Below are 22,815 nucleotides of genomic sequence, written 5' to 3'. Positions count from 1 at the left end.
TGATAAAGACACCCCATAATCTTTATTTTACGCATTGCTGTTGCTATACAAGATAGACTAACTAACCCACAGAAGGCCTATAGGCTATTATGTGAAGTGGTAATTTAATAGCACACTAAATCATTCTAACAAAAGAACTATGGTGTCATAAACAAACAAAAGAAAGATATTAGATGCACGTGTATATTTGTTTGACTACCATACTTTTGTTTCTATTTGTATAGTTGAGGAATAGCGCGCGCGTCAGAAGCACACGCCCTGTAAACTCAACCTAGGAAGCGCTGTGAAAGGGTTGGGGAGGTTTCATAACTGGAAACGGACCAATAGTTGAGCAGGATTAAAATAGAACGGTATATATCAGAGATAACGCTGAAGTGCGTGTACTAAAATGCGCGCTGTAGGTTAGAGCGCACCACATGCAGTCTGTTGGACCGAAACGGCCACTTGTAAAGAGGAAATTGTTTACAATCTATTAATAAACAACAAGGATAGTGTACTGAAACACAGATGTACTGTACTTTCCTGCATTTTACTTATTGGTTTTGAAAATGATACTTTTTTTAGCAAAATGGGTATGACCTCAAGAGCTAAGGTTTGGTTTGGTAATCATTTTCAAGTCGCCAATATTTTTGTTTTAGCAGATTACTTTCAAGTAAAGGCGCTAGTACAAATACTATAGGATTTTTGTTGAGGGATGTGACTTTTTGTAAACAGAAACAGGAATTTAGTGATTGAACACCAGTATAATTTCAAGAGACATACAAACATAATTTTGGGAAAATGACTATACCCCTGGGGAAAATAAGACAAGCAACCAATTGCAGATCATGGGCTACTGAAACATGAGCCTACAACACATCAAAAGTCAGTCAACTCTGTCTACAACAGTAAGGGTAAGGACAGGAAACTAATAGGCTGTAAAAGCACTGTCCATGAAACCAGAGACTAACGCGATTTGTGGAAAATGCTTAGAGTTTAATCTATGGTCCAGAAAAATCTTTATTGAAGACAGTTGTTTGAGATTTTTCATCTTGAAATCATAAATATAAACGTTGAGGATATTTTTTCAATAAGCATTTCATGTACTGTGTTGCACAGATATGTAGAGATTTTCCTTTCACCATTCAGCTCAACTGTTCATTTGAAATGCATTCCCTGTAAAGAAAACAGACAAAAAAAACAAAAACAATATGGTTTATGTTAACTTTCAGGACACAGTAGCAGCAGCAGAGATTCACTTTGTAATGGATTTTATTACAGTGGCTTGCGAAAGTATTCACACCCCTTGGCATTTTTCCTATTTTGTTGCCTTACAACCTGGAATTGAAATGGATTTTTGGGGGGTTTGTATCATTTGATTTACACAACATGCCTACCACTTTGAAGATGCAAAATATTTTTTATTTGAAACAAACAAGAAATAAGACAAAAAAACAGAAAACTTGAGGGTGCATAACTATTCACCCCCCCAAAGTCAATACTTTGTAGAGCCACCTTTTGCAGCAATTACAGCTGCAAGTCTCTTGGGGTATGTCTCTATAAGCTTGGCACATCTAGCCACTGGGATTTTTGCCCATTCTTCAAGGAAAAACTGCTCCAGCTCCTTCAAGTTGGATGGGTTCCGCTGGTGTACAGCAATCTTTAAGTCATACCACAGATTCTCAATTGGATTGAGGTCTGGGCTTTGGCTAGGCCATTCCAAGACATTTAAATGTTTCCCCTTAAACCACTCAAGTGTTGCTTTAGCAGGATGCTTAGGGTCATTGTCCTGCTGGAAGGTGAACCTCTGTCCCAGTCTCAAATCTCTGGAAGACAAACAGGTTTCCCTCAAGAATTTCCCTGTATTTAGCGCCATCCATCATTCCTTCAATTCTGACCAGTTTCCCAGTCCCTGCCAATGAAAAACATCCCCACATCTCGGGGTGATGAAAGGTGTTGGGTTTGCGCCAGACATAGCGTTTTTCTTGATGGCCAAAAAGCTCAATTTTAGCCTCATCTGACCAGAGTACCTTTTTCCATATGTTTGGGGAGTCTCCCACATGGCTTTTGGCGAACACCAAACGTGTTTGCTTATTTTTCTTTTAAGCAATGGCTTTTTTCTGGCCACTCTTCCGTAAAGCCCAGCTCTGTGGAGTGTACAGCTTAAAGTGGTCCTATGGACAGATACTCCAATCTCCGCTGTGTTGCTTTGCAGCTCCTTCAGGGTTATCTTTGGTCTTTCTGTTACCTCTCTGATTAATGCCCTCCTTGCCTGGTCCTTGAGTTTTGGTGGGCGGCTCTCTCTTGGCCTGGTTTGTTGTGGTGCCATATTCTTTCCATTTTTTAATAATGGATTTAATGGTGCTCCGTGGGATATTCAAAGTTTCGGATATTTTTTTATAACCCAACCCTGATCTGTACTTCTCCACAACTTTGTCCCTGACCTGTTTGGAGAGCTCCTAGGTCTTCATGGTGCTGCTTGCTTGGTGGTGCCCCTTGCTTAGTGGTGTTGCAGACTCTGGGGCCTTTCAGAACAGGTGTATATATACTGAGATCATGTGACAGATCATGTGACACTTAAATAAAGTGTGCAATTCAACTAATTATGTGACTTCTGAAGGTAATTGGTTGCACCAGATCTTATTTAGGGGCTTCATAGCAAAGGGGGTGAATACATATGCACGCACCACTTTTCCGTTATTTATGTTTTAGAATTTCTTTAAAAAAGTTATTTTTTTCATTTCACTTCACCAATTTGGACTATTTTGTGTATGTCCATTACATGAAATCCAAATAAAAATCAATTTAAATTACAGGTTGTAATGCAACATAATAGGAAAAACACCAAGGGGGATGAATACTTTTGCAAGGCACTGTATCTACAGTACATATGATTAAAGGTGCTGTGCTGCCTGGCATAGATTAAACATTTTAAAATAATCCATTGGTGTTCGTTCAGAATATCAACCAATTATGTGATTGGATTCTGTTTGGAGAAAGACCAGACAGATATGAGTGATGAAACTGTCTGAATGGAGGTGAATGCCCAATACGTAATCTTGATGGATTTTTGCATTTAGCCAGGACCGTTGGATTAACAACAACATGCTGAAGCAAATATCGTTTTCTTTCCCCAACACTGTGGCTTTAGACAGTACAAACATATCTGGGACCAGACCAGAATGGCTATAATTGTATGGGTTATTTACTGTATATGCAATAGCAAACATGAGTCGTCAGGTGTAAACACACTGCTCTAAGCCTCTTCTATTCTTACAGATTTGTGTGGTTAAAATAATTAATATCAACCTGCTTCATCAGTCACTCTACCATCATGATTTTGATTGCAACTCTTGAGGGAGGTGCTGTTGAGTGGTGTAGGCCAGCATGAGAAACATGTAGTACCGCATCGCTCAAAGGGCCGAATCCTAACTTGAGATGAGCACATCTGACTTTTGTGTGTAACATCATGCATGATAGATTTGTATGAAAACTTGAGTTACGCAGGCATGGATTTCAAGCTACACTCTTAAAGGGTTCTTTGGCTGTCCCCATAGGACAACCCTTTTTGGTTCCGGGTAGAACCCTTTTGGGTTCCATGTAGAACCCTCTGTCGAAAGGGTTCTATCTGGAACCAAAAGGGCTCTACCTGCAACCAAAAATGGTTCTTCAAAGGGTTCTCCTATGGGGACAGCCGAAGAACCCTTTAAGAGTGTAGCTTGAAATCCATGCCTGCGTAACTCAAGTTATAATACAAATATATCATGCATGTTACACACAACAGTCAGACTGAAGTGTGCTCATCTCAAGTTAGGATTCGGTCTCTTTCATTCAAACTAACACACTCACAGCATCAATGGTTCTGGCTCCAATATCAAATAATGCACCTTAAGAAGCATACAGGCAGTGGGTTTATACATTTGTTTATACCATCAACAACTGCTGGTTCTTTCGGATTTGCTGATGTTACCTGTATGCCCCCCCATAGTGGCACAGGCCCTCATTGGGACGAGTGGTCGTGGGGCCTCTTCTGGGTGACATCATGGATGAGCACTGAAACAAAGACGGAGAGGGTATGCTATAACTCTGTTGGTCTGCGTCAGAGTACCCTGGTGGGTTTAACCCTTGTGGGTCTAGTACCCCTTGTGGGTATAAAACAGATATAAACGTGTCTTTGAAATGGCATGTTATATGTTGCATCATGGTCTTTGTAGGATATTTGAGTTCAGAACCGCAGCACTGTAAATGCCAGGGGGGCTGGTTCTCTAAATTACAATGGCCTCTGTAGTATTAAACAATGGCCACTGGATGGAGCCAAAACCATGTTCATGACCAGTTAAATCTCAAGAGGGCCTCACAGCAAATGCACTTTTGTGGTAGGCCTATGGGGATGTGATTACTGTACAGATTTGGAGATGCAAAGTATTGATCTTTGAAAAATCTCAGAACTGCATCCATCCACTTACTGTCCAGCACTGCTCTTGCCACGTATCTCTTCTCCAAAGTGTTACCGACATGAGCCATCAGCCACGGGAGGAAGCCAGTCTCAATATCTGGACATTAGAGAAGACCAGAGCACACATGCAAAACACATTGAATGTTAAACACTGTAAATATCCATGTTGGTACTTGAACTATACATAGGGAGAATCTCAATTGCATACTCCTTGCGTCCTCTCTCGCCTCCTTCTCAAAACCCATTGTATGAGAAAGCCAGTTGTCCCTGCCCTCTGACCTTCTCCTCCAATGAGTTTTGAGAAGGAGGTGAGGAGAGAGGACGCGAGGAGTATACATTGAGATTCTCCCATGGATCTTCATGTGGACCCCAGGAAGACCAGCTGCTGCTATCGCAACAGCTAATGGGGATTCAAATAAGGGCCCTGGGGGAAGACTGACCTCTCTCCACAGGGTCGTAGAAGTAGCCGTGGTCCCTCAGCGTGGTGTAGACCGAGGGGAGCAGATCGGCCAGGTAGTGCTGGGCAAACGCCCGCGCCGCAATCTTGTCCGCAGTCTCCATCTCCTTCTTCAGCACCTCTCGCTGCTGGGTGATCCGACGCTCCTGTTTAGAGAAGAGAGATAATGAAAGTCATGGTTCACTTGTTTCCCTCCAAAGAGTCTGTCTGGAACCTCATGCTATGGTGGCCGAGCAGGTATCGAACCCAGGTCAGGGATTGACATTAAGGGTTTCCTCATTGCCTGAGGCAAGTGACCTGAGTAGTCGCGCAAGTTGAGCCTGCTCTGAGGTTGCCCCATTTGCTCTGAGGTTGCCCCATTAGGCAGGCGTTTTATTTTATTTGACTGATAACAGCCAAAATACTCCTGACTTGCCCAATGGACGAGTGTCTTTCAGACCTTAATGTCAATCCCTGCAGGCTGATTAATTGCCTAGGCTTTCACTCGGGAAGCTAATGTTCAGGTCTCAGGCAAGGTTACTCATCACACGAGCAGACCACCACTCAGCACCCTAACAAACCACCTCTGTTACACTATTGATTGAGAGTAATGGACATTAACTTTTTTAACTAACCTATCCCTTCATTTATCTATTGACCTGAGAATTGGTTAAAATGTATCCGTGTGGCAGCAGCCATGTCTGGTGGTCCTGTTCCTGTACCTTCTCCTCACGGTGGCGTCTCTCTTGCTCCTCCAACCGCTGCACCTCCACCAGCTCGGCGTTGCGGAGCTCCTCGAAGGCCCGCTGCTGCGCCCGCAGACTGGCCAGCTCCTCCTCCTCCATGACCTCCAGCAGAGCCTGCTCCACCGTCTTCCCCACCAGCACCTCCAGCACCGGGCGCACCTCCATGTCAAAGTCAAACAGCTGCAGGGCCAGGCAGGGGACATGGGCAGGGAGGGGTTAAAGAGTGAGTTTCAACAGATGAAACTACACCTTATGGAACAATGCGGACTGTGAAGAGACACACCCACACAGGCACACGCACGCACGCACGAACATGCACACACACAAACACACACACACTGTAATATTGTTGTATTATACATTTTGTATTGTAGACATGTAGTGGTAGAGTAGTGTTGTAATAATGTGTTGTTTGGACCCCAGGAAGAGTATGGGGATCCATAATAAATACAAATACATGCCTAATGTGTTTTAAACCTGTTGCCAATCCATTTGAAGGAAGCTCCTTCACAAATGTTGAATTGTTTTCATTGAACAGCAATGAAAAAGAGGGAAAAATAAAAATATGTTCTGTCATCGTGTAATACCTCTCCCTCCTCGATCTGTGTGGCCACATCTTTACCGGACTTGGCAGGAATGAAGAGGGGGGTGGCCGGTTTGTCCAGGAAGGCATCGGTCTGGCACTCGACGCTGGTGTCCTCTATGCGATCATTCAGCTCCTCAAGATACAGCTCTGAAATAATCCAAGTAATTATTTCCAGCTCTGGAAATAATCCATCCTCTGTGATGTCCTATCAATCAAAAATGACAGTAGGCAGCTGAGATGCTGTACTGTTTTACCCATAGATTTAGGTTTTACCTGTCTGTACATCTATGTGCTTCCTTCCCTCCAGAGCCTCTGGAGTCCTGGGCCTGAACTGCTCCATGGCACGCTTCCGAGCGAAGGCTCTCCTTCTGGCCTCCTGCTGTCTCTGGACCTCAATAGGGTCAGGTTGAGCTGCCTGGCCAATACATAATGATACAAGATGTAATGGAGAAAAAAAATGTGATTATCACCTTCAATATCTGACTTGGTGAGCTGGAGGGATTCATTGAATACTCACCACTGGTAGGATGTGCTGGGCATATGTGTTTCCCCTGACAACACGTCGGTCATACATGATGTTTCCATAATTACTCTGTTCATCACTTCTGCATGGCAAGGAAACAGGCGCTCACGTTTAAAAAAAATGTAAAATCTTGATAAAAACTAATTAGCATACACTTATCCACAACCGTGCATTACTGCAGTTACATTAATGCACCTGTTTTTGCACCTGTTTTCGATCAATCAAGACGGGATAGACTACTTATTGAAAACCTGAACAGTTGCTAACAACATTTCAGCTGCCTGACCCTGCAACACATGCAGTACAACAACTGACAGGAATCGAAATGGAACTGACCCCAACTCTGCTATGCTGGCTACTTGCTAGCTACTCATTTCATTATGCATTATGCAAAAAAATCTACTTGTTTATGCTGCTGAAGTGAGCCTTTGGCTAAATTGTCAGTTACTGACAGCATATGTAGTTATCAAACCAATGATGTCAATCAAACTTACTGCTCTGCGGCGGGCTCTCTGTATTTGGTACGGTTTTGAACAGGTCTTGGGCGACTGGCGAATGTGTAAGTCCCGTTTGGAGCCTCCTTTTGAGGCTGTAAAACGGATGTCATTCTTTGACTTACTGTTAGCTATCAACTAATATCTAACTAGCAAAATTATTCTAATGAAAACAAACCGTATTATTTGATAAAAACAGAAAAACTGGTAGCTAAAGGAAAGTGAAGACGAGTGTCTAGTTGATGTTTGTCATAGCAACGGTATCCAGGAAGTGGAACTTTGCTGTTACATTACTTCCTCGGTTGCCTGCTTGTAGTTATTTTTTTTTTTTGGGGGGGGGGGGGGGCTAGCTAGCTAAGACAGGCATTTTAATTTTATGCAAGACTGACATATATTCAGCTCAAGTAACTTCATTTTAATATGAATGTCTTCACACAAGTATTCACACCCCTTGACTTTTTCCACATTTTGTTGTGTTACAGCCTGAATTTAAAATGGATTAAATTGAGATTTTGTTATGGCAAGCCTAAAAAAGTTTAGGAGCAAACATTTGCTTAACAAGTCACATAATACACTGAGTGTACAAAACTTGAAGAACAACTTCCTAATATTGAGTTGCACCCCCACCCCCTCTTTTGCCCTCAGAACAGCCTAAATTCATCGGGGCATGGACTCTACAAGGTGTCGAAAGCACTCCACAGGGATGCTGGCTCATGTTGACTGCAATGCTTCCCACAGTTGTGTCAAGTTGGCTGGATGTCTTTTGGGAGGTGGATCATTCTTGATACACACGGGAAACTGTTGAGCGTGAAAAACCCAGAAACGTTACAGTTCTTGACACAAACCGGTGTGCCTGGCACCTACTACCATACCCCGTTCAAAGGCACTTAAATCTTTTGTTTTGCCCATTCACCCTCTGAATGGCACACATACACAATACATGTCTCAATTGTCTCAAGGCTTTAAAATCCTTCTTTAACCTGTCTCCACCCCTTCTTCTACAATGATTGAAGTGTATTTAACAAGTGACATCAATAACAAGTGACTTCACCTGGTCAGTCTATGTCATGGAAAGAGCAGGTGTTCTTAATATTTTGTACACTCAGTGTAAGTTGCATGGACTCACTCTGTGTGCAATAATAGTGTTTAACATGATCATCTCTGTACCCCACACATGCAATTCCAATACAACACTTCACTGATTACCACTCTCCATATTTTCAAGCATAGAGGTGGCTGCATCATGTTATGGGTAGTTATGGGTATGCTTGTAATTGTTAAGGACTCTGGAGTTTTTCAGAATAAAAAAGAAACATAATGGAGCTAAGCACAGGCAGAATCCTAGAGGAAAACCTGGTTCAGCCTGCTTTTCACCAGACACTGGGAGATTAAGTCACCTTTGAGCAGGACAATAACCTAAAACACAAGGCAAAATCTACACTGGAGTTGCTTACCAAGAAGACAGTGAATGCTCCTGAGTGGCCGAGTTACAGTTGTGACTTAAATCTGCTTGAAAATCTATGGCAAGACCTGAAAATTGTTGTCTAGTAATGATCAAGAACCAATTTGACAGAGCTTGAAGAATTTTGAAGGAAAAAAAAAAGGTGTGGAAAGCTCTTAGAGAAAGACTCAAAGCTGTAATCCCTGCCAAAGGTGATTCTAACATGTATTGACTCAGGGGGTTGGATACTTTTCTAATCAAGATATATTAGTGTTTTATTTTTCAGAATTGTTTTACAAATGTTATACATTTTCTTCCACTTTGGCATTACAGAGTATTTTGTATATATTGTTGACAGAAAAATGACATTTAAATCAATTTTAATCCCACTTTGTAACACAACAAAATGTGGAAAAAGTCAAGGAGTGTGAATACTTTCTGATGGCACTGTATGTACAGAAGTGGTATACTGTATTGTGAATTGACACACTCTGTTCATAATACTTTTGTTTAGCATTCTAAACATTCTCACTGTGACCAGGAAGCAGTTGTGGTCTCATCGTGAACAGAGAGAACACTAGTCGATGCATGAGTGGCATGAAACCACATTTGAAATGTTCTTATTTTGCTCTGCTTATATGGAGTTAAAACATGGGCACAAAAAAAGACTTAACAACAATATATGAAACAGACTTCGGCTATCGCACTTCGACTTGCCTCAAGAAAAAAATGTGTATGCAGGAACAGCCAAAATAAATACCTGCCGAACACCAAAATGTACAAAAACGTCAAAAAGGTTCATCATAATATATGTGCGAACTGTTTCGAATGGAAAGCATGAGACAGACCTTAATCTGTGTTTACACAGGCAGCCCAATTCTGATCTTTTTTTCCACTAATTGGTCTTTTGACAAATTTTCAGAGATGATCTGATTGGTCAAAAGACCACTTAGCGAAAAAAAAATATCTGAATTGGGCTGCCTGTGTAAACACAGCCTAAAAGTCCCCAAAAGTGAAAGAAAGGAATATATGCCACAGGAAGTAGACACAGGCTAGATCTATGTAGTGACAAAGGTGAAACCACTGTGGTAAAAGTAAACATTGCATGAGATGCTTTGCTTGGCTGCAACTATGCAAGTTTGTATAAACAGTAATGATGCAGTATTTATGGTTACACTCTGTTATCTTTTCAATTAGGCTCTCTGGTCCTCACCACTCACACACAGACATTATTGAATTGTATTTGTGAATGTGTATTTATATTATGTAGTGAACCAGGTACCTGCCTGCATTCCATTGTTCATATTCAAACCATAGTTGATGTATTTCCAACCATTTCATCCCATTCAGGCTATTCTTTATTGTGTAATTGTTGTTTAATGTATTTTTGATATATGTATGATAGCCAGTGGGACAACCACATTTTTTTATGGGGGGTGGGGGAAGAAGGATTACTTTATACTATTCCAGGTATTCCTTAAAGAGGTAGGGTTTCAAGTGTCTCCGGAAGGTGGTCAGTGACTCTACTGTCCTGGCGTCGTGGGGGAGCTTGTTCCACCATTGGGGTGCCAGAGCAGCGAAAAGCTTTGACTGGGCTGAGCGGGAACTGTGCTTCCGTAGAGGTAGGGGAGCTAGCAGGCCAGAGGTGGATGAACGTAGTGCCCTCGTTTGGGTGTAGGGTCGGATCAGAGCCTGAAGGTAAGGAGGTGCCGTTCCCCTCACAGCTCCGTAGGCAAGCACCATGGTCTTGTAGTAGATGCGAGCCTCAACTGGAAGCCAGTGGAGTGTGCGGAGGAGCGGGGTGACATGAGAGAACTTGGGAAGGTTGAACACCAGATGGGCTGCAGCATTCTGGATAAGTTGTATGGGTTTAATGGCACAGGCAGGGAGCCCAGCCAACAGCGAGTTGCAGTAATCCAGGCGGGAGATGACAAGTGCCTGGATTAGGACCTGTGCCGCTTTCTGTGTAAGGTAGGGTTGTACTCTCCGAATGTTGTAGAGCATGAACCTGCAGGATCGGGTCACCGCTTTGATGTTAGCGGAGAACGACAGGGTGTTGTCCAGGGTCACGCCAAGGTTCTTTGCACTCTGGGAGGAGGACACAATGGAGTTGTCAACCGTGATGGCAAGATCATGGAGCGGGCAGTCCTTCCCCAGGAGGAAGAGCAGCTCCGTCTTGCCGAGGTTCAGCTTGAGGTGGTGATCCGACATCCACGCTGATATGTCTGCCAGACATGCAGAGATGCGATTCACCACCTGGTTATCAGAGGGGGAAGGGAGAACATTAATTGTGTGTCGTCTGCGTAGCAATGATAGGAGAGACCATGTGAGGATATGACAGACCAAGTGACTTGGTGTATAGAGAGAATAGGAGAGGGCCTAGAACTGAGCCCTGGGGGACACCAGTGGTGAGAGCACGTGGTGCAGAGACAGATTCTCGCCATGCCACCTGGTAGGAGCGACCTGTCAGGTAGGACGCAATCCAAGAGTGAGCAGCGCCAGAGATGCCTAACTCGGAGAGGGTGGAGAGGAGGATCTGATGGTTCACAGTATCAAAGGCAGCGGATAGGTCTAGAAGGATAAGAGCAGAGGAGAGAGAGTAAGCTTTAGCAGTGCGGCGAGCTTCCGTGACACAGAGAAGAGCAGTCTCAGTTGAATGACCAGATAAGATTAATCTTATCAACCTGCTAATTATTAGAATCAGGTATGTTAGATTAGGGTTCGAGCAAAAACCTACAGAACGGTAGCTCTCCAGGAACAGGGTTGGGCAGTCCTGCACTAGAGGCTATGGCACAGCGAACATAATTGCTTGTTTTTTGTTGTGTATATTATTATTAGCTAAAACGTAACAGAAAGTGTTACAACACTAAGCAAATTAATTAGGCTACATCTTACCTTTGGAAATATTTTCAGTGTATTGATCTACTCCTGCCCTTTTCAGTTGTGGGGGTCATGGGGTCAACATTTACATAAAACATGATTAGTGGAAAAAACCTGCCGAACACCAAAATATACAAAAACATCAAAAAAGTTCATCATAATATATGTGCGAACTGTTTCGACTGGAAAGCATGAGACAGACCTTAGGCTGCATTTACACAGGCAGCCCAATTCTGGCAAGAGCCCAATATAGCCCATGAACACTTTAATAAAAAATCTCATAAGGGCTATTTTCAAACCATCCCTTTACGTCCTCCTTTGAATAGCTGGAGGGATGGGATCTCCCATTCATTAAAAGTATGGGATGCTTTATTGATGTTTGTTGACTTCCTCCGTCACCCTCTCTTCACCCTGTTCTCTCTCTGTGTGTACATTGTTTACTGCTGTCACCGGTCATTAAGGGTTGTAAAAGGGTACAGCCTGGTATTGTAGTGTGCCTCTGCTCATTAGTCATTTCTGTAGACTCCATGTTCTTATACTGACGTAAAAACATCCATTCATTCTGTCAATCAGTCAGTCCTTTACTTTACAAGGCTCAATGGCTGCGTTTACACAGGCAGCCCAATTCTGATATTTTTTACACTAATCTTTTCGCATCAGATCTTTTTCAATTTTTCTTTTAACCTTTTGTAGTTGGCACTGTAGAGGTCATGTGTGCAGGTACAGTAACCTGGCTGACCCCTTTCTCTGTAGCCTCAGTCTCCATCATGCTTTATTCCATTGTCATCTATGGTCAGTAAGGCTCATAATGGTTGGGTTCAGCATAACAAAACATTGGATCTTCATGTGCTGTATAAAATACATTGGTGGCACCTTAATTGGGGAGGACGTGCTCGTGGTAATGGCTGGAGCGGAATTGGTGGAATGGTATCAAATACATCAAACACATGGTTTGATGCCATTCCATTTGCTCTGTTCCAGGCATTATTATGAGCCTAATGTTTTCTACCATATATTACAACAGGACATAAGAGCATTGTCTAACGTCAGGCTGTGTCACGCCTGCATGATGCTAGTACCTCAACTGTCAAACACAGACGTATAGCGGCAGTTAGGCTAGCGGTTAGAGCATTGGGCCAGTAACTGAAAGGTTGCTGGTTCAAATACTTTTAGCTGACAAGGTGAAAGATCTGTTGATGTGCCCTTGAGCAAGGTACTTAACCCTAATTTGCTCAATGGGGTGTTGTACTACTATGGCTGACCCTATAAAGCAACACATTTCACTGCACCTGTCTGGTGTATGTAACGATACAACATCTTGAATTTTTTTACGTAAGACAATAGACATTAGAGTGCCATAATTCTCTGGGTGAATAGTTGGAACATTCTACAGGACCTGAAAAACATCCTGAAGCATCACATAGCCTATTGGCCATAGCTTCATATTCTCTTCACACAGTCCCCGGAATGTGTTCAGAAAACAAATAGCATGCTTTGTGTGTTAATCCAACTCTCTTCATGTCTCTCTTTCCCATTGCTTAAGTATTATAATGACCGTTGCCAAAATAATAATAATAATTTGGTGGGTGCTTAAATTGTCCTCTTTCACACATGTAGAAGTGTGTATTAATACGCATGACCCTGGAGCAATTAGTGTTAAGTGCCTTGCTCAAGGGCAAATCAACAGATTTTTATGGACGGACACGTTGCCCTAGGTCGGTTACGCTATTTTCTCATCACGGCTACTGGCCTAACAGGCATCTTGGATTTTAGGAAATGAATCACGCTCCTAGTAAATTAATCTAGGAAAGATTCTAGGAAGTCTAGGAAATGAATCCTTCTTGGTGAGAATAGTAATGAGTAGGTAAGGCCTTAATCATCACAGTTAAATGAATACTTTAGTCCATTAAGGGTGTCTGCCCTGCAGGCAAATTAAAGCCTACTGGAACTGAACACCATTAATGACTTAGAGACCAACACTAAGAGAGGAAACCTCTAACTAAAAAGTCGAGAGAGGAAGGCGAAGCTGTGGCATCGGATTGGCTGATCAAGGCAGCCATGACAACGAGCAATTCAGAGAAAAACCAAATCTGTCCACGTGATCAGTGACTGATTTCCTCTTCCCGACCCACCAGCCAGAACATGCTGTTCTCTCAATGAAGGCTGTTAGATTGTGTTGCATAATTGGCCTAAAAAGGAGAAGCAAGCCGGGCCTAACTGGTCTAACGCTCACCGTGACGACCCTGCATGGCCCATATTAGTTCCTCATTAATGCATTTGCTAATGGCGTAGTCGAATGGTGAGAGGAAGTCCATCTAACCTAGCCTGGTTCCATTATGATTTGTGTGTTCTTAGTGTGACAATGGTAAGACAGCGCAAACAGATCTGGGACCAGGCTACATCTACAAGCCTACAATCCTTCTAAAATGACTGTGTTAATGTTGGTGGAGCCCATGGGATGAACTGAGAAAGCAGTATGGCTTATGTAAGTATGGGAGCTCATCTCTTGTACTTGCATGAGTACAAGGTTGTTTTTGAGTGGCACTGCGTAATTGGGGTTGCAATGGCCAAATGATTCTAACCAAAGCTTCAAAGTCAAAGGATTTACAGTGAGGGAAAAAAGACACCTGTCCACAGAAGCAAACAATCAATCAGATTACAAACTCTCCACCATGGCCAAGACCAAAGAGTTCTCCAAGGATGTCAGGGACAAGATTGTAGACCTACACAAGGCTGGAATGGGCTACAAGACCATCGCCAAGCAGCTTGGTGAGAAGATGACAACAGTTGGTGCGATTATTCGCAAATGGTAAAAACACAAAAGAACTGTCAATCTCCCTCGGCCTGGGGCTCCATACAAGATCTCACCTCGTGGAGTTACAATGATCATGAGAACAGTGAGGAATCAGCCCAGAACTACGCGGGAGGATCTTGTCAATGATCTCAAGGCAGCTGGGACCATAGTCACCAAGAAAACAATTGGTAACACACTACGCCGCGAAGGACTGAAATCCTGCAGCGCCTGCAAGGTCCCCCTGCTCAAGAAAGCACATATACAGGCCCGTCTGAAGTTTGCCAATGAACATCTGAATGATTCAGAGGAGAACTGGGTGAAAGTGTTGTGGTCAGATGAGACCAAAATGGAGCTCTTTGGCATCAACTCAACTCGCCCCAAGAACACCATCCCCACCGTCAAACATGGAGGTGGAAACATTATGCTTTGGGGGTGTTTTTCTGCTAAGGGGACAGGACAACTTCACCGCATCAAAGGGACGATGGACGGGGCCATGTACTATCAAATCATGGGTGAGAACCTCCTTCCCTCAGCCAGGGCATTGAAAATGGGTCGTGGATGGGTATTCCAGCATGACAATGACCCAAAACACACGGCCAAGGCAACAAAGGAGTGGCTCAAGAAGAAGCACATTAAGGTCCTGGAGTGGCCTAGCCAGACTCCAGACCTTAATCCCATAGAAAATCTGTGGCGGGAGCTGAAGGTTCGAGTTGCCAAACCTCAGCCTCAAAACCTTATGACTGAAGATCTGCAAAGAGGAGTGGGACAAAATCCCTCCTGAGATGTGTGCAAACCTGGTGGCCAACTACAAGAAACGTCTGACCTCTGTGATTGCTAACAAGGGTTTTGCCACCAAGTACTAAGTCATGTTTTGCAGAGGGGTCAAATACTTATTTCCCTCATTAAAATGCAAATCAATTCATAACATTTTTGACATGCGTTTTTCTGGATTTTTTTGTTGTTATTCTGTCTCTCACTGTTCAAATAAACCAACCATTAAAATTATAGACTGATCATGTCTTTGTCAGTGGGCAAACATACAAAATCAGCAGGGGATCAAATACTTTTTTCCCTCACTGTAAGTGATCCTAGGGCTTCTCACCCCCCCCCCCAAAAAAAAAGTTTGAAGTGTACAGGACTTTAATAACTGGAGAACAAAGTCACAATGTAACATAAAGTTGCTTTATTGTAGTGGAAGGAAATATGTTGTAGAGTCAAGACACAAAAAGAAACACAGAAGAAGAATAACATTTACACAAATTTACACATTTATGTACAGGACATATCATTATATTAACAAAAGTTAAACTGTAGAAGAAATATCCAAAATAGCATATCGTTCTATACCCTCTATACCTGCAGATTCAGATTGTGATTATTTACATAGCTTTGCTGTTCCTAGAGTAGAGGAGTATCTACCTTCATAAATAGCTTTTCAGGTGGATATCTTTAATTCTGTATTCTAAACAGTGCTACTCAGCAAGTTCAACTTAGCAGTTGTACATTATAATTTGTGTACATTCAAAGTGAAAAAAGTGAGATATAATGTCAGAAAAAGGCCATTAAACGTAGGACTCCTTGGCGTAAGAATTCTCCTCGAACACGGGCTGGCTGCACCTCCGTGACACAGTCTCATGGTGTGACATGGTCTCATGGCATGCTCTCGGCACAGACTCAGACATCGCTCGCTGGCGGAACACGCCGGAATGTTGTTGGGCTGCGGTGACATCATCACTGTCTGTCCCCTGAGAGAAGCAGTCTGTGTTTTGATTGACGGTACAGGAGTACAGGACGTTTTCGTTCATAGAGGCTGGGCGGGGCTTCCTGCTGAGAGTGGCGGCTGCGGCTCTGACAGTCATGGAGCCGTAATGTGACAGGGCGGGCTGAGTCACACACTGGACTGCCTGCTCATACGAGGGGAGCTGGGAGGGCAGTCTGCTGTCCACCCACTGGAAGACCACGGCAGACAGGGGGCGCTTCTGCCTGAGATGGTCCTCGGCCACCGGGGCCTCTGCCTCACTCAGGGAGTCCTCCTGGAGGGTTCCACAGGGGAAAGGCTTCTCCTTCTGGAGATCGCCTTTCTTCAGGCTGGTCCGGGAGAAGCCAAAGGCTCCCAGGCTCTTGGTCCTCATCGAGGCTTTGCTGTCCACCTTCATGGACTGGGTGCGTCGCTTGGCCACTTCCACCGTGTCCGCCCTCGGACGTGTGGACTGGGCCCTGCGTGGGCAGACCGGGGAGGCCAGCGGCGAGCTGGTAAACACAGAGCCATCCGATGCGTTGGAGTTGGCGCTCTCCAGGGAGCAGGATGATGAGCATGACAGGTCAAGCTGCCGCCAAGTCATCGTCTGGCTACCGCCGAGTTTGGGAAGGGACAGCGTGGCGGCGGGCCTGGTGGAGGCACCATGCCCCGGGAGCAGGAAGGAGTCATTAGAGATCTGCTTTTTGAGTGGCTGTTCCTCAAAGTCCCGGCCCTCCACGGAGAAGTCATCATGGCTACAGGCCAGGTTCCTTGTCTCGGCAGAGGGGAAGATGATTGGCTCTGAGCAGCGGCGGTTAAACGGCTTCATGTTGGTGAAGGTGTGGAAGATGGCATTGGAGGGGCAGGAGGGGACAGCGTCGCGTTCCATCCCGCACTCGGAGAGGAGAGATGGGGACGAGCTGCCCCTTTCCCCCTCTCCCTGCGTGGACCCGCTGCTGTCCCCCTCAGAGTCCGGGTCGGTGCTGTCATACGCAGAGTCGTGCCGCTGTGACGACACAGATTCTGAGGAGAAAGAGGCAGAACATTGATCAGTTGCAGTGTATGATTCCTATTCCCATTGTTCTACTTGATTTCAAGCCCTTTGAAATGGGTTCCCAGAAATCTGTGCTCACAGAATGTTCTCATGTTCTGTGAAACAATGTGTAGCACTGCAAAGAGTGGAGCCCAAAGCAGCCCAGTTCGCTTACCTGAGCTATCCTCATCGGGACCTCCCAAAAGGCTCAGGACATCTTCTCCAAAGATCTCACAGCAATACTCTATCAGGAACCTTGTCAGTTCTGCCGCCTGAAGGAAACATCACAAAGAACATGAAAGGTCAACATTACTTAGAAAGAGGGTTGAGTGATTGAAAGTAATATTGTTTGAAAGTGTGAAGATTTCGCATTTCCTTTCGCTGAACAACTCAGTGCTGTTTCAGTACAGGCTACAGACACACAAAACACACATACACACGCTGTGGTTTTCAGTGTATGAAAACCACATTGGCAGCTTCAAGGAGTCCAGTCTGAACCGTATTCTCACCTTTTCCACGGTCTGCAAGTCTAAGGACATGATGTCCTTCTGCAGCAGAGTGGGTGCGATGCACACCGCCAAATTCTTGGCGTCCATCTTGTTGGCGCGCCCGCTCTCTGTGATGTGGTGGAGCACACACAGAATGTTCCGCAGCAGGAGGATGTTAGGCCCTGGTAGCTTGTCTACCACCCTGAGAGGAGGAGGGAAGAGAGAAGGGAGGAGAGAAAGAACAGGAAGAAAATGTAGATCAGTTTGGCGCTCTTTTTTTTTTTAAGTGTTATTTTTAGCTTCTCTTTTTTGAGTGGGGGAATTCAACGAAAAAGAGAAGTGCCTTGTCTGAATCATACACATTGAGGGGAGAGGCACTACTTCCTCTTTGTCTGAATCTCTGAAAAACTCCATTCAAAAGCCCCCTGAATATATGCTTTGCTACACCTACAACAGCAATGGAAAAGTTCAGGGTTTTTTGTATTCAACCAAACGCCTTTATTAGTTTTACATTAGCATTTCATTTGTGTACGGCCTCTCGAGTAGCTTACAGATTTATAGGTCACCAATGGGGGTGACTGGACAGGTGGTATAGTAGCTAGTAGCTATAGTAGCTAGCGCTAATGCCACATTTAGAATAGCATTAGCAGTTGGTCCTAGTAGAGGCTAGCTAATGCTACTTTTAGGCTAGCATCAGCTCGTTAGTGTTTGGTAGCTTACCTCTTGAGCTCCAAGCTTCTTTGGTGGACGTCCTCACTCTCCAGGGCCTTCATCCAGGTCTCATACAGCTCCGACACTAGCAGGCGTCCCGGGAGCTCGTTCAGAAAACTCTGTAATTAGGAGGGAAGGTGTCGGAGGTTAGAACACAATAGAAGACTGCTGATAAGTAGCGAGGGCGTCCAACGGAACGATGGACGGACAGATGGGACAGACTCTTTACCTTGAGTAGACCCACCAGGAGAACCACGGGCAGGGCCTCCATCTCCACCTCCATCCCACTGTTGAGCTGCTCCCTGATGGCCTTCAGGGTCTTATTGTTGCAGGCCTTCCTGAACACCCCCTCTGTGGAGGGGCCTTTCTTCCACAGAAGCACCAATATCTCCTGGTGGGGAGAGAGAAGAACAAGGAGAGGTCAGACCAGGCTGAGAAAAGGCATGAACAAATCAAACACCCTGCTGTGTGTGTGTGGTGTGGTGTGGTGTGTGTGACTGTGTGTGGGACTGTGTGTGTGTGTGACTGTGTGTGTGTGTGACTGTGTGTGTGTGCACATCATGTGTTCTGTGAGGGGGAGGGCGGGGTCAGAGTGAGACAGGCGGTTGGTGCGTTATGCGTGTTTATCAGCTGGAACATCAAATGTAGACCAAATCTATGGTTGGGTTGCAGACAGGCAGGTTCTTAGCAACCATTATCAAGTGCTTTGTTAACTAACTGCACTTATTAGTGATAATTCAATGACCTGATTAATCAACTGCCCTAATCAATAAATCCTTTCTTGAACTGAACTGCCGTAATGAGTCCTAGTGACAACTTTTGAATTGACATGTACCTCATTCTACCAAGGTGTTTAGTTAAAAGGGTTTATTTATTTTATTTTATTTTATTCGGATCCCCATTAGCGGACGCTACCTAGCAGACACTTGGTAGAATGTGGTGCGGGTCAAATCAATAGCTGTCACTAAGACTCATTATGGCAGTTCAGTTCATGAAAGAAAAGTGTTATGTTATGTCGCACAATCAATAAAATCTTTCTCACTCAATGCCCACAGCCACACACCTTGTCCAAATGATGACAATCTGACATACCAAGATAGTACAGAACCAAGATAGTACAGAACCAAGATAGTACAGAACCAAGAAAGCTGTGGTAGACTGACGTACTGTGATAGGCTTGGGAAGCATCCCATCCTCTGGGCAGGTCTTGGAGAGAGGCTGTCCAAACAGTTGGCTCTTGGAGTCTGTGTCTGGACAGAAGGACATGCTGGTGAGGGTGGAACTCCTCTTCAACTTCCTCAAGATGCTGATGCTTCTCTTACTGATGCCGCCATTTTCTGTTACGAAAGAAGCCAAATGATTAGACAACTTGTGTAGGTATACATGTAGTATGCAGTATTGCGTAATAAAAGGGAGATATTATAAGGGGCACAGTATACAGTAATGCTAACTGATACCATGACGTTGTTTTTCAGCGATGTTCAAACTCACCAATGGGCTGCGTTGCTTTTGCCTTACACAACTCTCTGGGCAGGGTGGGGATCTTTGTGCCGCCCTGAAAATACAAAACAGGAGATGTTGTCATGAGCATGTGTGAGGAACGTGTGGCAGGGGAGGGAGGGGAGGGGAGGAGCCTCTGCTCTAAGCCCCCTAAACCACACACCCTGTGTCTGCACGCCTGTTTCCATGTGCAGGGTGGTCCGCACTCCCTCCTTAAACTCCTCCATCACACAAGCAATTTACCCCACAAAAACACCCCTCAAAAACACCCACCACTTTCACACCAATATGCGCTCAAGATCAACACAAGGTCCTCCATTTGAAGAAACACAAACCCTCCTTCAAAAAGCATCATCACTGTACAGTATCAATCAAGTGTTACAATGTATACACTTCTGTTATATATATATATATATATATATATATGTTATATTATTATTTGAGCAACAGATTGCAGTAGTTCGAATTCCCCCATCAAACCTAAAAATAAGCCTCATATTTTCCCCCTGAGGTCCAGGGAAACCAAAGGTGTTTCCCAACACGTGTTGATTCCAGAACAATTGACACATGGATGAGAGAAGCAGAAGCGTGGTCTGTACTGTACGGTACTCACATCAAGGAGAAACTCGATAAACGGCTCCTTGCCACTTCCTGTCATAGTTTTAGCCTGAAACACAGAGAGAGAGAGAGAGAGAGAATTATCTATGATGCAGATGAAAGTTGTTGAAGATAAAGTCGACTCCTTCCAGAAGCAATTATACTATTTCGGTAAAGGTCAATGTATGCTCGTTCTAATTCTATAAGTACAATTTTAATGGTGTCAAACAAAGGTCTATAATGCCTGAATGACCATAGAACATCTTTTGACGTGCTGCAATGTGTCTGCATTGAGTGCCTTTCTAAGAATGTCCGATACACCGTCCTTACTGTTAATGGCTTTTTTTAGAGGTTATATGCCTCTTCAGAGCCATCAAAGCCCATCAACATGAGAGCAATAGATTGAATAAGAGTGAATATTATGAATTGGCAAGACAATGATATCTTGATATCAATAGCCGAGCAATACAATGGTATCTCGATATCAATGACCGACTGGACACAGGTGAAAGCAGATCCATCTTTTCTACAGTATCTGCCATCACCACCTTTGGTAACAAGAATCTGAGTGAGGTATCAGGGAATATGTCTACATTCGACACAGTATGTGCTATGGTAATAAATCACACAGCTCTTCTCTGTTTCAGGTGTTCTAATAGCAGTTGCTGTATATCTAGCACACTGGAGAGTAAGCTAAAGTTGCATCCCAAATGGCACTCTGTTCCCTACAGTTCACTACTTTTGCAGTGTACTGTATACAGGATAGGGTGCCATTTGGGACAGGCCCTAAGTGAGAAACTTACTGTGATACTGTTGTTGCTCAGCACCTTCATCAGAACACTTGGGAGAGGTGTGATAGAACCTGCCCTCTCTGTTGCTACTTTTACTTTCCTGGAATGATTCAAAAAACATACAAATATTAACATTTGATTGATCTCAAGTAAATTCCTAACTATTCTGGTGAGCCATACTAGAGAGAGACTAGTCCCTGTTTAGAGGGCTGTGGAGAGAGACTAGTCTATATTGTGTTTGCGTGTGTGTGTGTGTGTGTGTGTGTGTGTGTGTGTGTGTGTGGTGAGGGGTGCATCATGTTTTAAAAGAGGATCAAATGGATATTTTCAATATGATAGAATCTTAATTTGATTATGAATGAAAATGATGATTACCACTAATATTTCTATTTTAACTATATACTATAAGTTGTGACATCATGAAGAATATGGTAATATGAACTAAAATACAGTTCCTATCTCCATCAATGTCTTTATACTACCCTTCAGTACTAATTAATATAATATATGCCATTTAGCAGACACTTTTATCCAAAGAAACTAACAGTCAAGCGTGCACACATTTATATATTATACTGTATGTAATTGAATGACATTGACAGTACAGTCCCATTGATACTGCAAGTTATTACAAATACATTGATAGATCACAATTACATTGATAGATCACACAATCTTTTCGCAATATTTAAGCTGATCTACCCCCTAAAAAAAAAAAAAAAAACTGTTATTAAAGATTATGACTATCTCAATGATATAGTATAACCCAGTAACCAGGGTAACCATTTACGGCACAATCAAGAGGCATTTACAGTATGTATAGAGTTAATAGTGCTGAATTTTAGTTAGCTATTTTTTTTTTTTTAATGTGTCTATGAATTGTATGTGCAGGGCTCCCTTGCGAAAGAGACCCTGGTCTCAATGGTGACTCCCTGTTTAAATCAAGGTCCAATAAAAACTAAACAAATACATTTTAGTAGACAAATAGTAGTGCTTACCTGTGAAGAGTATCCAACCAGCGTTCTTTCACCTCAGGCAAGCTGCAGGCAAAATAACAGCGTGGCGTGAGTTACTAATCCACAGTGAAAGAGGAACGAACCAAACATACGGACGGACAGACTAACAGACTGAAGAGACACAGCACGCCCTTGGGCTCTTTTAACTACAGCACTGGAAACTCTAACTCAGTCATGGGGACAGGAAGCAACGTCATGGCGGCCCCCGACCAAAGACACCACTTCCTCCTGTGCTGGGGCTGCTGCTGTCATCGCCGTGTGGAAAGAGACACACGGGAGACTCTAACCCTCACTCACCTGTATCGATGATAGTCATTTATTTGTAAAAGGGGATCACTTGACTCTGGGGAAGCGTGGATGTGAGTGAGGCCTTTAGAAGTGCATCTGTTTTATTGTCTTTTGTTTTCCTTCACCTTGGGTTGTGGCTTCGTTAGGGCCTTCGTTAGGTTCTTCGTTAGGGCCTTCTTTAGGGACTTCGTTAGGGCCTTCGTTTGGGCCTTATTTAGGGCCTTATTTAGGGCCTTCTTTAGGGCCTTCTTTAGGGCCTTCTTTAGGGCCTTCGTTAGGGCCTTCGTTAGGGCCTTCGTTAGGGCCTTATTTAGGGCC

At 43.8% G+C, this 22,815-nt stretch overlaps 2 protein-coding genes across 2 annotated transcripts; both read right to left on the bottom strand.

The window, feature by feature from the left end:
- Nucleotides 1-3,949: 3,949 nt before the first annotated feature.
- Nucleotides 3,950-7,482, bottom strand: rsph3 (radial spoke head 3). Its single transcript, XM_084151481.1, has 8 exons — nucleotides 7,221-7,482; nucleotides 6,721-6,808; nucleotides 6,477-6,618; nucleotides 6,205-6,350; nucleotides 5,594-5,797; nucleotides 4,876-5,038; nucleotides 4,446-4,532; nucleotides 3,950-4,032 (listed from the first exon to the last, which is right to left on the bottom strand). The coding sequence occupies exons 1-8, from the start codon at nucleotides 7,331-7,333 to the stop codon at nucleotides 3,980-3,982; spliced, it is 996 nt and encodes a 331-aa protein (XP_084007607.1). The 5' UTR covers nucleotides 7,334-7,482; the 3' UTR covers nucleotides 3,950-3,979.
- Nucleotides 7,483-15,503: 8,021 nt separating this feature from the next.
- LOC311108733 (T-cell activation Rho GTPase-activating protein-like) lies at nucleotides 15,504-22,327 on the bottom strand. The gene is made up of 10 exons (XM_084151468.1): nucleotides 22,192-22,327; nucleotides 21,206-21,293; nucleotides 20,419-20,472; nucleotides 19,797-19,860; nucleotides 19,473-19,642; nucleotides 18,535-18,696; nucleotides 18,315-18,424; nucleotides 17,616-17,796; nucleotides 17,282-17,378; nucleotides 15,504-17,096 (listed from the first exon to the last, which is right to left on the bottom strand). The coding sequence occupies exons 2-10, from the start codon at nucleotides 21,233-21,235 to the stop codon at nucleotides 15,898-15,900; spliced, it is 2,067 nt and encodes a 688-aa protein (XP_084007594.1). The 5' UTR covers nucleotides 21,236-21,293; nucleotides 22,192-22,327; the 3' UTR covers nucleotides 15,504-15,897.
- Nucleotides 22,328-22,815: the final 488 nt, after the last annotated feature.

Source organism: Coregonus lavaretus, assembly GCF_964263955.1.
Source record: "Coregonus lavaretus genome assembly, chromosome: 33".
NCBI classification, from domain to species: Eukaryota; Metazoa; Chordata; class Actinopteri; order Salmoniformes; family Salmonidae; genus Coregonus; species Coregonus lavaretus.
This window is presented reverse-complemented; position numbering and strand designations above follow the sequence as displayed.

Coding starts and splice junctions, on each gene's coding strand:
- LOC311108733 (XM_084151468.1), bottom strand. CDS start 21,235: ATGAAGGTGCTGAGCAACAACAGTATCACA. Junction 17,797..18,314: donor AGAAGCTTGGAGCTCAAGAG/GTAAGCTACCAA, acceptor TCCTCCTCTCAG/GGTGGTAGACAAGCTACCAG. Junction 17,097..17,281: donor TCCCGATGAGGATAGCTCAG/GTAAGCGAACTG, acceptor CTTTCTCCTCAG/AATCTGTGTCGTCACAGCGG.
- rsph3 (XM_084151481.1), bottom strand. CDS start 7,333: ATGACATCCGTTTTACAGCCTCAAAAGGAGGCTCCAAACGGGACTTAC. Junction 6,351..6,476: donor GCACATAGATGTACAGACAG/GTAAAACCTAAA, acceptor GGATTATTTCAG/AGCTGTATCTTGAGGAGCTG. Junction 5,798..6,204: donor CACAGATCGAGGAGGGAGAG/GTATTACACGAT, acceptor CTGGCCCTGCAG/CTGTTTGACTTTGACATGGA.